Here is a 13859-nt window from a genome sequence, read left to right as displayed (position 1 = left end):
CTGAGAAGCTGATTCCACGACGAAGCTTACATCCTGCACGAGCTGCTGACCTGTTCGCCGGCGCCAAATCACCACCCCGCTCTGTAACGAAGCCGCTCGGTGCTGTTTGTCGACATTTCCACAGCCAGAAAGCCCGTCACCCCGTCCCCTCTCCTCCCCGCTCCCCACCAAGAGGCAAGGCAACCTCGGGACCAGCAGCAACGGCAAGGCTGGTTCCCTTCAAAAGCGTGGCTCTCATGACAAGAGAGCCGCGTTTCTGCCTGCGCCGACCCTTCCTCGCCCGTGCTCTGTCGTGAGCATCTCCGCAGACGAACCCTCCCCCGTTTCCACCATGTCCACCGACCCCACGACCCGCAGGCTGCTCCCACAGACCACGACCATGAGCAGCTTTTCCTTTGCGCCATCCACCTACCAGCACCCGCCCCGAGAAACTCAGAAGAGTGCGTCTGGCGCCCTGGCCCATTTCTTAGGTTGTAGGGTGCCTCTCGGTTCTGACCTTGCGTCCAGGTTATGTCTTTGTCGACGAGCACAACCGCCATAAGCGGTTGAAGGGTACGAAACCTTGGGCAGCGGCCTCCTCTCCCTTCTCCGGCCGAACGTAGCGTAAGGGGCGTTGCTGACGAAGAAACCGCAGTCATGAGAGCATGCGAGGGGTGTCGGAAGAGGAAAATCAAGTGCGATGCGGCCACCACAAACACGTGGCCATGCTCTGCGTGCATCCGCCTGAAGCTGCCCTGTGTTAGGCCGAATGGCTTCGACAGCTCCGACGCCACGGTATACGAGCCAGCACCGTCACAACCACCACCGCCATCGGCATCCCATTTCGACCCGGCGCACGCCCCTGCTGGCTACCGCCAGCCGCTTTCCGTGTCGGACCAACAGCTCCTGGGGCACGCGCCGAAGCAGGCTCCTCCGCCCATGTACCCCCAGCAGGCGGCCTATCCGGTTGGGTCGACCTTCTATCAGACCGTCCAGTACGGGAACGCGCAGCCTGTGCCGCACGAGCTCCAATACGCGCCCGTTCATCATGCTCCTCCTCCCCCGCCTCCTAATCACCACCACGCGGTGGGCTCCCCGCCCGTGGTCGACCAGCAGTATACGGCGCAGACAGCGGCAGCATTCTCGACGCCGCCGATCCAGCATTCACCGAATCCCACATCCTCCGCCGCCGACGAGACGTTCCAGTCCGAGTACGCGCAGCACGACCTGGCGGACCTCCTGGGTTCGCTCAAGGTGGACGAGGCGGGCACGGCGCCGTATCTGAACAGCAAGGCGCAGCTGGCAAAGGAAGAAGAGCCGGCCGTCGAGGACGGCGACGAGTACAAGACGTTGCTGCCGCCGCTGATGGCCGGCCCGGGCTCCAAGATCCGCATCCCGCCCGAGCTGATGCCGGACGACGACACGGTGCTGCACTACTTTGACCTTTACTTCACGCACGCGCACCCCTACGTGCCGGTGCTTGATAAGAATCACTTTTACAGCCAGTGGCATAACAACAGGGACGCCATCTCGCCGCTCGTCTTGGAGGGCATCTTTGCCATTGCGGAGCGTCTCGCCGACGAGCCCGCCCAGGGGCAGCAGTGGTTGGCGCTGGCATCACGTAGGCCGACTCGTTTTTTTTTTTTCTTTTCGCTCTTCTCAGGGCCGAGGCTGACGTTTCTGTCATGGTTTATAGGACACGCCGACTCGTTTATGGATGTCCCTCGGTTAAGCACGCTCCAAGCCCTCATGATCCTGCTCAAGGCGCGGGAGTCGGCGCCTAAGAAGGGGTACTACTACCGCTCGTGGATGAGCATCGTGCAGTGCGTGCAGCTCGGCAAGGATCTCGGCTTGGACGAGCACTTTGCCGACCACCAGGCGGGTCGGTCCTGCGGCACAGACCCGGCCGAGTGCGCCCTTAAAGCGAGGATATGGCAGACGCTGTTCGTCGTCGAGCTGATGATCGGCTCTCCGCAAGGTATGCTGTTTTCTCGTCGGGAGCGGGGGGACCACTGGGCTGACGCATGGGCCAGGGCGGACCGATTTTGCCATCGACGAAGATACGGTCGACTTTAACCTCCCGCGGCCGTTGCCCAACCAGGACGATGCCGAGTACCAGGTGTCTCGCAACTTTGTCTACTTTGCTCGCATCGTGCGGTCCGTCGGGCGCATGGCCAGGACCTACGGCAAGCTCAAGAGGAACAACAAGGACTGGGGCATCGACCCCGAGTTCGTGCAGCTCGACCCATCGCTCAACGCGTGGCTCGCCAACCTCCCGGCCGATTTGACGCTCAACTATCCGGCCGACGGGTCACCACCGTGGCTCCCCTCGGCGTTCGCGGGCAACCTCCACTCGTACTACTACCTGTCCATTATCCTCTTCAACCGGCCGCAGCTGGCCGTGCTGTCGCCATCGTCGCCCGATGGCCAGTGGAAGCAGCACATGGTGGTGTCATACAACGCGGCCAAGATGCTCTGCCGCCTGCAGGAGGCCGTGCTCAACAACTTTGGCTTGAACGGGTTGCAGTGCATGCAGCGCGGCATCAACTTTACCATCTACGCCGTGCTTGGTTGCATCGTGCTTCACTTGGTATGTTGCCATCAAAACGGGAGAGAGACAAAGCAGAAGAGAGAGCAAGACGCTGACCAGTGACAAAGGTTGCCCTGACGTCGCCCGACCCCGACCTCAACACGCATGCCAGGGACTACTTCACTCGGCACATGCGCATCCTTGAGAAGTGCATGAGCGCGTGGCCCATGCCCGACATGCAGAAGCAGATTGACTCGGTGCGGGAGGCCTTCTCGGCTGACATCCGCAAGCCCTTTGAGCTGAAGCCGAGCTTCCCCTACGGCAGCCCGCACTCGGCCTCGCTTCCTAGCCCGCCAGGAGGCCACCATCACCGCCCCCCACAGCAGCAGCAGCAGCAGCAGCATCATCATCATCATCATCGCCCCACGCTGAATGTGTCTACTGCCACGCAGATGCCGCACTCGCAAGTTAGTTACACCACCAATGCCACTGCCAGTCACCATCTTCCCCTCACGCCTGTCTCGGTCGGCGCCATCGACAGCAGCAAGAGCGCTGCCGGGAGTAGTCACCATGAAGACTCGCCTGACGTGCATTCGCTAACCACCACGATGCCCTCGGTCCACGGCTCACAGGCGCCGTCAGGCGTGTCGCAGGCGATGCCGTTGGCTGAGGCGGGAGGCTGGAACCCGTCCAAAATCTTTGAGTGAGTTTTTTTTTTTTTTTTTTGTTTTTTTAAAACAAAGACAAGACGTGGGGGGTGGGAGCTGACAACAACCCCCATCGAACAGGCAATGGAACACTTCCTTTGGCCCTCAACCGATCCAGCCCTCCCCGCCCACCATCCCCTCCCAAATCCCCACGACCAGCGCGACCGGGGCGCCGACCACGGCGGCGACGACGCCCACCGCCGGCGGTCTCGACGCGTCAGGCCTCCACCACCACCACCATCACGGCGCCCATCCCCTCCCGCACCCTCAGCACCTCCGCACCGCCATGCCCCCGATCCCTCCTTACCCGGTCGCGCCGCCGACGTTTGTCACGCCGGCCATGTGGCAGGAGAGCGTGGCGAGCGTGTACGAGGGCGGGCTGAAGAGGAGCTGGGATTACGATAGCCAGCACGAGCAGGCTTCTGTCGGGGGGAAGAGGTGATGATCCTCGTGATGCGCAAGGGGATGCGGGTTGGGCTGTTTCTCGGTGCTTGTGGTTTGTTTTTGTTGTTGTTCATGCTTCGACATGAATGAGCACGGAGGGGGAGAGGCGGTTGTTTTCTCTTTTTTTTTCCTTTTTGTTGTTGTTGCTGTTGGGAGGGGGGGGGGGGGGGGGGGAGGAAGGGGGATAATACACTATGGCAGATGGGCAGGGCGCAAGGTATTTTAGAGGCGGGCGCGGGCGTTCAGGAGAGGTTGGGAGGCAGGTCTCGTCGAGTTATGAACCAGCCAGGTCATCATCATCATCATCCAGGCACCGGGGGATTTGTCGGAGGCGGATTGGTACGTTCTGGGCGCCATTTCGGATGGGTTGGTGAGTTTCATCCGTTGGTCAGTTGGGTCTCGGTGAGGGAGGACTTGGTAGAGCGAGCTTTGCTTCTTGCTTGTGTGTTTAGTTTTGTCTTGTTTCTTTGCTCGCCGGCTCATCCTTCAACCGATGGACGAACCTCTGTAACAATAGTTTTGCTCCTACAGCACTGCGTCTTTTTCTTTTGTTTCATTCGCGGGGTTCCGGGATGGAAGGGGACAGCAGCGAGCTTGGGTCGTTGCTTGGAATTTTCAGGGAGGGGACTGGTGTTTGGGGAGAAGGAAGCGGAACAAGGGCAGCAAAACAAAATGGCCGATGCGATAAAAAATAATAATTGGAGTGCGTCACAACATTCAAGAAGAGGATAGACTGATGAGAGTGCGGCTACTCGCGTGACGTATACGGTGACTCTCTCTCGAGAGAGAGGTACAGGGGATCCATCAACAACCGGAGGCGCACCGCAACCACCAACACAGGCGTCATGGGCCTCGGAGATCGTCCCGTGCGTGAGATGCCCCTTTGCATGCTCAGCCCTGCTGCGGCAGGGCATTGTAGATTGTTCAACATGCGGTCCCGAGTCCAAGCGAAGGAAGCCGGAAGCTTCTGTGAGACAAGGACGGGCACAACCGCATCATACATTCGACCTCCAAACCCCAGCAAGCCCGGACCATCAGCAGGGCCTGGTCCTCATCATCACGGCTTCGTCTTCATCTTCCCCTGGCTGGCCGCCTCCGCCGCCGCCGCGCGCTTCGCAATGCCCTCGCGCAGCTCCTTCCACACCCACCCGTTCTTGACGCTCCCCATGGCGTCGTCCCGGATGAAGAACTGCCCCACGGCGCGGAACCGCCACCACTTGCGCCCGCGGTCCGCCACCGTCGTGTCGCGCACGTAGTTGACGGTGCCCAGCCGGCGGCCGAGGTTGTCCCGGAGGCGGTCCCACAGGCCGTTCCTCCTCCACCTCCCTCCCGCGGGCCCGCCGCTGCTCGGCGCGGCGGAGGCGGCGGAGGCGGCGACGACGACGGCGGGCCGCAGATCCGACAGCACCATGGAGCTGACGCGGGGCTTGCCGATCAGGCTCATGGTGGTGACGTCGATGCGCGTGTTGGGCGGCGCCGAGCGGGCAAAGCGCTCGAGGATGGCGCGCGACCAGCGCGCGTAGGGGGGCAGGTAGACGTGCACGGCCGCGACGAAGGGGGAGGTGGTCCAGGCGACGTAGACGGCGGGGACGATGCCGCAGAGGGCGACTGGTGAGCGAGTGAGTGAGAGCCGCGGTGAGAGGGTGGTCATGAGGGGAGAGAAAAAAAAAAAAAAAAAGGGGGGGGGGGGGGCGGGAAGCATACCTCCGGCGGTTTTGAGAAGGGGTTCTCCCGCGGCCAGGTACGCCGGCGTCATGATCAGGTCGAAGAAGCCAAAGATAAAGAGGGTCGTCACCTTGAGGCAGGCGAGAAAGGTGGTTCCTGGTGAGAGAGCATGTTAGCGGCGGGTTGGATTCCATCTGGACACTCCCGAGAACGACGAAGGGGGGGGATGAAGGTTGTGTACGCACGTCCTGTGCCGGCATGGTAGATGATCAGCCGATCCGGGTAGGCTGATGGCAGCCATCAATCGACGTTGTAGTTAGCTTTTGCCGTCTCGCCTCTCGAGAAGGGTAAACCCCGGGGCCAACTCACCAGCCTTGCCCCCAGAAGGGGGTGGCTCAGTCGCGGTCGTGGTCGGCTCCTCGGGAGCCGGCGGAGACTCTTGTTGCTTGTCTTGTTGTGTCGCCTTGCGTGCTGGCTGCGTGGAGAAGATCCTCCTTCCTATCGGCAGGCTTGCAGCCACGTCTGGGCGACGATAGCATGTTGACCTCGTCCGATATAGCTCGGGATTTCGGGGTGAGGCTGTGATGGAGGGTGACGTGAACGAGCCAGAACGGGGTGGCGCAACCGACGGGAGGGTGCCAAGGCATCTTTTCAAGACCGCGGGTCTGGCTTTCAAAGGGATGCCATTCCCGAGGGGATGCCCTCGAAGGCTGAAAAGCCTTAATTGAGGTACTGTGGCCATGGTTGCGGGTGGTTCACATGCATCTCGTTGATGTCGAATGAGGTGGATGAGATTGAGGGATGGAGGTAACGTAACTAATTACTGGGTATGTGACGCAGAAAACTGTAATAATGCCAAGACGATACAATCAGAGCGTACTATTGTACCAGTGCCGACAATGGCAGCTCGCATCTCGAAACACCACAAGCCCATACACACACATACACACACACATATATATATATAATATATATAATACATCCTAGGGACGTCGCCCATCGCCAAGATGACTGCATGGCCATCCAAGATGCCAGAATAGCCATAGTTATTCTACGCAACTAAGTACCTAGGTAGATGATAGATATCGTTTGGATTACCGCTATGAAACTCAGCAAAGTGAACACGACGAAACTCAAGACTCGCCATGTACGTCAAATGCCACGCCCGATAACAAAACCCCAAAAAAAGACCAGTAGAAAGAAGAAAGACACAAAAAAGACAACCAGTCATAGTACACACAAGCAACCCGGTTGGAGCCAAGCCATCACTTTTCCTTCCCAACTTTCTCCGCCTCTCCTCCATCAGAACCCGCTGCATCATCACCTGGCTGGCAATTTCACCCAAATAGAAACCATCCATCCGTCCAGCTCCTCCCGACTCCTTAAACCATGTCCGATCCGCTTCACGCCGCCAGTCCAGGCAATACACCGGCCCCCCCACATCCCTCCCCCCCCAACATCCCCTCCGATCTGCCGTCATCAACAACCTCGCGGCCGAGCCCGACGCTCAGCGAGAGCGAGAGAGAGAGATAGAGAGAGAGAGAGGCCTACCCCTCCATGGTGACGTCCGGATCCTCCACCGTGACCTCGCTGGACTCCTTCCACTTCAGATACTCATCCTCGGCCTTCTTGAGCCCATCGGCGCCAGCGGTCTTGATCCACGCGTTATCGCGGACCATCTTCTTCTCGACCTTCATCTCGCGCACCTTGCGGCGGAACGCGGCGTCGATCACGGGCTCCTCGTCCTCGTCCTTCTTCTCGTCCGCGTCGGCGCCGGCCGCCTCGCCGTTGGTGCTGGCCGCGCTGCCGCCGCCGTTGTTGTTGTAGATGAAGTAGTCCGACGTGCCCTTCTCAAACACCATCTTGGACGAGTTCAGGCAGATTCTAACCACCAGGCCCTCGTTGATGACGAGCGGCTTGGGCGTATAGCCGTCCTCCGAGGCCGCCCCCGACGAGCCGCCGCCGTTGGCGCCCTTGGCGTCGGACGGCAAGTTGCGCTCGAGGAGCACCTTTTGCAGCCGCGAGCGAGCAATGCCCTCCGTGTGCTCGATGCGCATGTACGACGAGATGTAGTACTGCCACTGCTGGATGCGCTCCATCTCGTCCATGTAAAAGGTTGTCTCGTCGCGCTGCAGCCAGCGGACGGTGGCTTCCTTCTTGGCGGGGTACTAGAGGAAAAAAAAACATCAGCATCCAAGCCGGCATGAAACGGAATGAGTAGGGGGGAGCGGCCGAGCAAAAAAAAAAAAAAAAAAAAAAAAAAATGTGCTTACCCAGGCAATGACAAACATCTCGCCGTCCTTGATGCACTTTTCCGCAAACTTGCGCGCGCTGATCTCGTTCTGGAAGCTGGTCTCGGTCTGCTGGCGGCTCTCGAGGTACGCCTTGACGAGCTCCTTGGTCTTCTCGCCCTTGGCGTCCGGGTTGTTGCAGCTCAGCGCAAGGCGGCACAGCGTCTTGAGCAGCTCCTGGATCGTGTAGAGCTTCCAGCCCTTTCTCAGGTAGTAGTGCCGCAGCACGTCCTGATAGCGCGCCTCGTCGATGTTGCCCTCGATGTAGTCCTCGATGAGCTCCACCGTCTTGGGCCAAAAGGTGGCCGGGTCCGTGCTCTTGAAGTAGCGAAGCCCTTCGCCCACCAGGCCCAAGGCCTTGGCCGGCTTCTCGGCCGTCTCGCGCTCAATCTCCTCGAGGACGCTGTCCTTGCTCTCCTTGACCTCCTCGAGCCTCTTGAAGAGCGTCTGGAACACCGTGAAGAAGACGTAGATGTTTTGGTTGCAGTAGAAGTTGTACCAGGATCGCGGGAACGGCGCGTCCGCCTTGAGCTCGCCGTCCACATCAACCAGGTCCGACACCCGACCGCCCTTGCTCTTCTCCACAATGATGGGGCCCGGCACCGTCGGCAGCCAGCGACCGTTCGACACCTCGGGAACCGAAGAGTCCTCGGGCGCATCGGGCATGTCCTCCTCGTTGGCGGAGCCGACGTCGGGGGTGGTCTCCTTGCTGCCCGAGGCCGCGCTGTCCTCCTTCTGGGTGCGGCTGCGGCTGCCGTTGCGCCCAGGGTCGAGCACGCCGCGGAGGAGGTCCGACTTCTTGCCGTTGCGCCGGCTGCGGCCGTTGGTGAGCTCGGCCGGCGTCGCGTCGTCCTCATCCTCGTCGGCCGAATCCTCGCCGATGTCGGCAATCTTGTCCTGGACCTTGTCGTCGGGCAGGTCAAAAAACTGCGGGATGAAGGCCTCGAAGAACTCGAGGATGCGCCGGCGCTCCTGGGCGTTGTGCTGGCCGCAGTTGTAGGCGTAGAGGATCATGAAGCGGAGCAGGTCCAGGATCAGGTCCTCGTCCGTGAAGGAGTAGGTGAACTGATAGCGAGGCGTCTTGCCCTTGGCGGCCCGGATCCGGCGCTGCTCCTCGTGCTTGGTCTTGATCACGTCGACGAGGTGCTTCGCCGAAAGGTTGCGCTTGTCGCTGGTCTTGACCTGGATGCCCATGTGGTCGAGGCTCTTGAGGTGCATGGCCTCCGTCTGGCTCTGCCAGACCTTCTCCCACTCGCGCTGCGTGAAGCGCCACTCCTCGTCCTTCTGCTTGAGGCGGGCCATGACCACGGGGACGACGGTGAACGGGTGCTTAAACATGTCGTTGGCCACCTCGCAGCCCTTTTCGGGGCCGTAGATCTTCTTCAGAACACGCTTGTAGATCGAGGTGCTCTGTCCACCGAGGCCGGGCGGCATCTTGAAGTTGGGCCGCTCCGACGGGGGCAGCGAGAGCATCTGCTGCGCGATGGGCTCCAGCAGCTGGATGCACTTCTGGTTCGCCTCGATGTAAAAGTCGTAGTCGTGGCGCTCCTCTTCGATGCGGTGAAGGCTTTCCTCGTAGGCGTTCTTGCGGTGCGCCACGAAGCCGCTATCCTCCGACGCCCAGGTCGGATGCGACGCCCATTCGTCGTTGAGCACCGATTGGCACAGCTCATCGCGGCCCGAGCAGGGCTTGAGGCGCTCCCGCTTCGGGAGAAGGCGGTAGCTAGGCCCAAATCCCCGGCAGTTGCTCAACGAAACCCTTCCGGTGGGCGGGTCGGGCCTGTTGTCGACCGGCCCGTCGGGGCTCTCCGCCCTGACCATGGCCTTGAGAGCGCCGAGAAGCTCGGGGTTGCCGCCCATGAAGTGGTTCGCCTTGAAAAGCAGGACGTCCTTGTCGATCAAGTCCTGCGTGTACATGTTGAGCAGCTTGAGGAACTCGGTCATGGCCGTCCGGTTGTTGATGTGCTTCTTGACCTTCTCGAAGAAGGCCAGGTCATCCTGGGTTGACACGGCAAACGGCGTCGGAGCCAACGGCTCGGGCATGACGGGGGTCAACGTCGGCTCGATCAGCGAAGGCTCGGCGGCGCCGGGCTTGTGGGAAAGCTTGGCTCGCTTGCTCGCCTGCGTCGACTGCGGCAGGGTGGCTCTCAACGCGCTAGGCGGAGCCTGCTCCACGGCGACCGACGGGCCGGCGGCGCCGAACGCCTTCTCGGGGCGGCGTTTCTTGGACTCCTTGCTTGCGCTCGCCGGAGGAGCGAAGTTGCCGACCGGAGGCATCTTGGGACCGTCGCGGGCGACGTGGCCCGGTTGTGGGGTTGGAGGAGCCACAGGGACGGGCATGTTGTCTTCGGCTCGCGGGCCAACCGACCGGGCTTGCGCCGCGGACTCGGGAAGGAATTGTTTAAAGTCTTCGAGCAGGTCAGGCGCCGTGTGAAAGAGGCTGGTGACCTGCGAGTAGACGTCCTGGATCGGCTTCTGCTCGCGTTGGTACGTTTGGAGGATCTCCAGGAACTGCTTGTAGATTTCTGGCCTGTCTTGGAAACGATTCTGGAGAACAAACAGAAACGTCAGCGGCTGCGAGGCGTTGAAGGCTAGAGATCAAAGGCACCCGTCTGAGAAACGTAAAACTTTGAGGTTCGTAACCACACCAAACCACAAAAAGACAGACGTCGAATGGTGCCATTACCGAGCACCGGATTGACACGAACAACTTGGCAACGATACAAAAGGGGGCTCGGACGGAGAGGCGTAAACAGAAGCTGGATCGCCACCCACCTTGATCTTGTTCACATAGCTAATGGCATGGTTGAACTCGACAGGGCCGCGCTTCTCCATGGTGGCTTGCTGGGGCGGGGGGCCACCATTCGGCCCAGGGGGACCCGAGGGCGTGGGCGTGTGCGCCGTTCTCGCCACGGTCGGATGGCTGATGGGGCCGCCGTTTTGAGCAGCCGGCATCGGCCGCTGCTGAACGGGGCTTGTGCCGTCGTACGGCGGGCCCTGAGCCGAGCCGGGGTACCCAGCCGGGCCGCTCTGAGAGGGCATGCTGTACGCGGCCTCGGGGCTCTCGGCAGGGTGCTGATGAGCAGGCTGCCAGCCCGGCCGCGGGTTCAGGTAACCCGGGCCTCCAGACGGGGGGGGTGCCGGCTGGGCTGGTTCGTGAGGGGCAGCTCGTCCCGCTCCGATGGAATGGATCGTGGATCCCGAGGGGGTCGTGACGCGGATGCTGTTTGGGTTGTTCTCGAGGCCGCACTCGATGCGGTAGCCGGGGGGCAGGAACGTGTTGAAGCCTTGGATGAGGTTGGGGTGCCCAGCGAACAGTTCCGAGACGCGGCTGATGACACCGGGCGTGTCGATGCTGTGGCAGAATCAATCAGCCATCCATCCATCCATCCATCCAAAGAGGCGGCGGCCCGGATGAGGCACGTACGCTTGGCTCTTAAAGTCCTTCATGATATCCAGAAAGCGGTTGTACACATCAGGCTGTTCGTGGAACTGGACCTTGACTTGATCAAGATAGCTCAAAGCATCCTGCGCACTCCACGTTAGTCGGCTGTGGCCATAGCGCCCAATCACGCCGGTGTACGTCATACACGCACATTGAGGATCGGCTGTTGTCCGTGTGGCATCCCACCAGGCCCGGGCGGTCCCGATGGCATGTGGTGCCCGGGTCCCATGCCGGAGCCGTAGGACATCTGCTGCATGCTCCTGGCGCCGTCCTGCGGCATGCCCCGGCTGCTCTCCTGCTGGAGCGGGCCTCCAAAGATGGCACCGGGGCCGCTCGAGCCGTGCGACATGGGCGCGAAAACCTGGTGTTGGCTGCCGGCCGAGGGCGGGGGCCCGCCCGTATGAGGAGCGCGACTCGAGTCGGAATGGAGCGACCCGGAGTATCCAGGGCCAGGAGCGGCGGGGCCTCCGATCGGCATGGAGGAGCTGGACACGCCATGGTTCGCAAGAAGGCCGCCGGGGCCCGTGATGGAGCTGGAAACGCGGGATGCGACGGGCTGGTGGATGGGTATGGATCCGGCGCTGCTGTGATGGGGCGGCGCATCCCGTTCGCGGTCGCCACGGTCGCGGTCGCGATCGCGTTCCCTTGCCAGATCATCCGGGAGGTGGTCACGGTCGAAGCCGCCGCCGGGGTGTAGCGGTTGGTTGTTCATCGTGGTCGGCTGCTCGAAGCCCCTGGTGCAACAAAAGCAACAAACGTGTCAGAACTCGTCCACAAGGCGATGGACACGAGGGAAGAACATAACGAGGGATAGAACAGGCGAAAAGGATCACGGCGCTCGGATGGGAGCGGGGTGTGATGCCGTCGGCGACAACGATGCAGAAAGCAACAGGAAAAGCAACCGGGTGGGAGGCCGGCGGGTAGCCAGCGGCGGAGGAGAGCTTACAGGTGCAACCCGTATTTTCATGTAGTTTTCATGAAACGTGAAATCCAAACGTGCAAAGGGTTCGACGAGGTCTTGCAGGCGCGCAGGCGAAGTCGTGGGGCTGGAGCATTCGACGTCGCGGCTCTCGATGACGCTGAGAGAAAAGCCCGTTCGGAAGACCGGGCGGGTGGTTGCTTGACGCTGAACCTTGAGAAGCTGGCGCACAGGGCAGATCTCTGCCCCTTGACGCGACACGATAAGCTCGCGATAAGCGGCAGAACATCGGCAATTTTGCGCCGCCCATATGCTTGGCGTGCTGGGCTGTTGGGCCCCGCTCATCGACTGCCGGCATATTGATTGCCCGAAATTCCGGACAGGCCCAAACGGGTAACAGAGCAACCACCCGCCGAGAGTGGAGACCAACGCATTCTAGTGCGCTGCACAGCGATGCATAGCGCAAAGTGGTAGCGGCGCGTTTGCATGCTGCCTAAGGTGCCTCCAGCCGAAAGCCAAATGTCTCCAAGCCATCTGCCGTCGGATTGGATTGCCTCCAGGCTAGGTAGGTACCTATAATAGAGGTAACTGTGAAGGCCTAGCTGCCCATTGCGTTCTCCGGCATCCCGGAGATGTACACAGTACTGTAGATCTGGGCAGACCATGTGTTGGGGAAGATAACGTTATTTGTTTGTCCTTCTCTACCTATCCAAGAATCATCCAGCCCTCTTCTCACTTCAACCATTGACTGGCCTCGTCACCAGAAACCTATTCTCCGTCCTTTGAATAGTCGCGAACTCCCTTGATGATCCACTGTGCCAGCAGTTAGCCGTCAAATGCTCTGCTGTTTTGCAATGCTCCAGATGGGCCGGTAACCTACCACCTGGCCGTTCCCTACATCCCCTACCACGCCAGCAATGGGTATCCCGTCCGGCTGAATCTGCCGCGGCTGGTCAGCCACCGCCTGCCCTCCGTCAACTGGCACGTCCCCAGAGACCTACCACCTTGGTGCCGTCCTTCTCTTCCCACCACACCTCGCGGTCCCCGCCCACGGGCCGGACCTTGTCGCCCTGCCTCCAAGGCGGGCTCGCAGGGATCAGATGCGCCTCGACGAACCGGCGGATGTTTCGGCGGGCTCTCTCGAGACCCTCGGAGCCCTGGTACGCATCCGGCCCGAACTTGTCGTAATCGCGCGGGTCCTCCCACGGTTTTCTGCCCAGGCCTTCGACGGCCGAGTTCTGCGGTGCAAGCACGATCGTGTGTTTGTCGGGATCGTCGAGAAGACGGGCGGTCGGCTCGGAGTCTCGGGCAGAGCTGACGAAAGACGGGGGGTGTGAGCTTGCCGCTCTCTCACGGGCGTCGAGCCAATTGAGCTGGACCGCACGTACCTGGCGAAACTGCTGATGCTCTTATCTCGCCCCATGACATCCGAGAGCAATACATCGTTCCTCGCTATGAAGGACGACGATCGGGGGAATGTGTCTGTAGGCGGCATTTCGGGCCCCGAGAATGAACGACAGCTCGTCGCCGACCACGTCGTTGCGCACAAGAGGAACACCAAGCTGATTTGGGATAGCGGAGCTGAGAGCGAGAATTAACGGGAGCGACAGCGTCGCATGCTCAGTGACCCGCAGTTCTCTCGGTCGCTTTCAGGCAGAATGCGTTCTTCTCAGCAAGTCGATGCCTCAGAATGGGCGCTGTTGAGATCGGTACGGGGCCCTCCCGATGATTGGACGAGCCAACGCCAGGAAGGGAGGTGATGACGTAGTGAGACCTTGCCGTCTGCCATGTTCCAGCCGCTTTGGTCCCCGCGGTGCAGGGCGGTGCGAGGCGGTGCAGGACTTTCAAGATGCTTGGTGGAAAATGTCGAGAGATGGGC

At 60.9% G+C, this 13859-nt stretch overlaps 4 protein-coding genes across 4 annotated transcripts; 1 reads left to right on the top strand and 3 right to left on the bottom strand.

Moving 5' to 3' along the window:
- Positions 1–331: 331 nt before the first annotated feature.
- Positions 332–3658, top strand: VTJ83DRAFT_614 (uncharacterized protein; the record flags this gene model as incomplete). Its single annotated transcript, XM_071012818.1, has 7 exons — positions 332–440; positions 508–552; positions 635–1600; positions 1676–1957; positions 2013–2569; positions 2638–3212; positions 3298–3658. 7 exons carry the CDS (start codon positions 332–334, stop codon positions 3656–3658), a joined length of 2895 nt encoding a protein of 964 aa, XP_070869967.1.
- A 1059-nt stretch (positions 3659–4717) lies between these two features.
- VTJ83DRAFT_613 (uncharacterized protein) lies at positions 4718–6067 on the bottom strand (the record flags this gene model as incomplete). Its single annotated transcript, XM_071012807.1, has 4 exons — positions 4718–5268; positions 5365–5481; positions 5571–5612; positions 5695–6067. The coding sequence occupies 4 exons, from the start codon at positions 6065–6067 to the stop codon at positions 4718–4720; spliced, it is 1083 nt and encodes a 360-aa protein (XP_070869966.1).
- Positions 6068–6872: 805 nt separating this feature from the next.
- Positions 6873–11773, bottom strand: VTJ83DRAFT_612 (uncharacterized protein; the record flags this gene model as incomplete). Its single annotated transcript, XM_071012796.1, has 5 exons — positions 6873–7493; positions 7599–10163; positions 10392–10971; positions 11044–11144; positions 11213–11773. The coding sequence occupies 5 exons, from the start codon at positions 11771–11773 to the stop codon at positions 6873–6875; spliced, it is 4428 nt and encodes a 1475-aa protein (XP_070869965.1).
- A 975-nt stretch (positions 11774–12748) lies between these two features.
- Positions 12749–13475, bottom strand: VTJ83DRAFT_611 (uncharacterized protein; the record flags this gene model as incomplete). Its single annotated transcript, XM_071012785.1, has 4 exons — positions 12749–12793; positions 12861–12920; positions 12982–13294; positions 13369–13475. 4 exons carry the CDS (start codon positions 13473–13475, stop codon positions 12749–12751), a joined length of 525 nt encoding a protein of 174 aa, XP_070869964.1.
- Positions 13476–13859: the final 384 nt, after the last annotated feature.

Source organism: Remersonia thermophila, chromosome 1, assembly GCF_042764415.1.
Source record: "Remersonia thermophila strain ATCC 22073 chromosome 1, whole genome shotgun sequence".
NCBI lineage: Eukaryota > Fungi > Ascomycota > Sordariomycetes > Sordariales > Chaetomiaceae > Remersonia > Remersonia thermophila.
The sequence above is the reverse complement of the archived record's forward strand: the minus strand, read 5'-3'. Positions and strand labels throughout refer to the sequence as shown.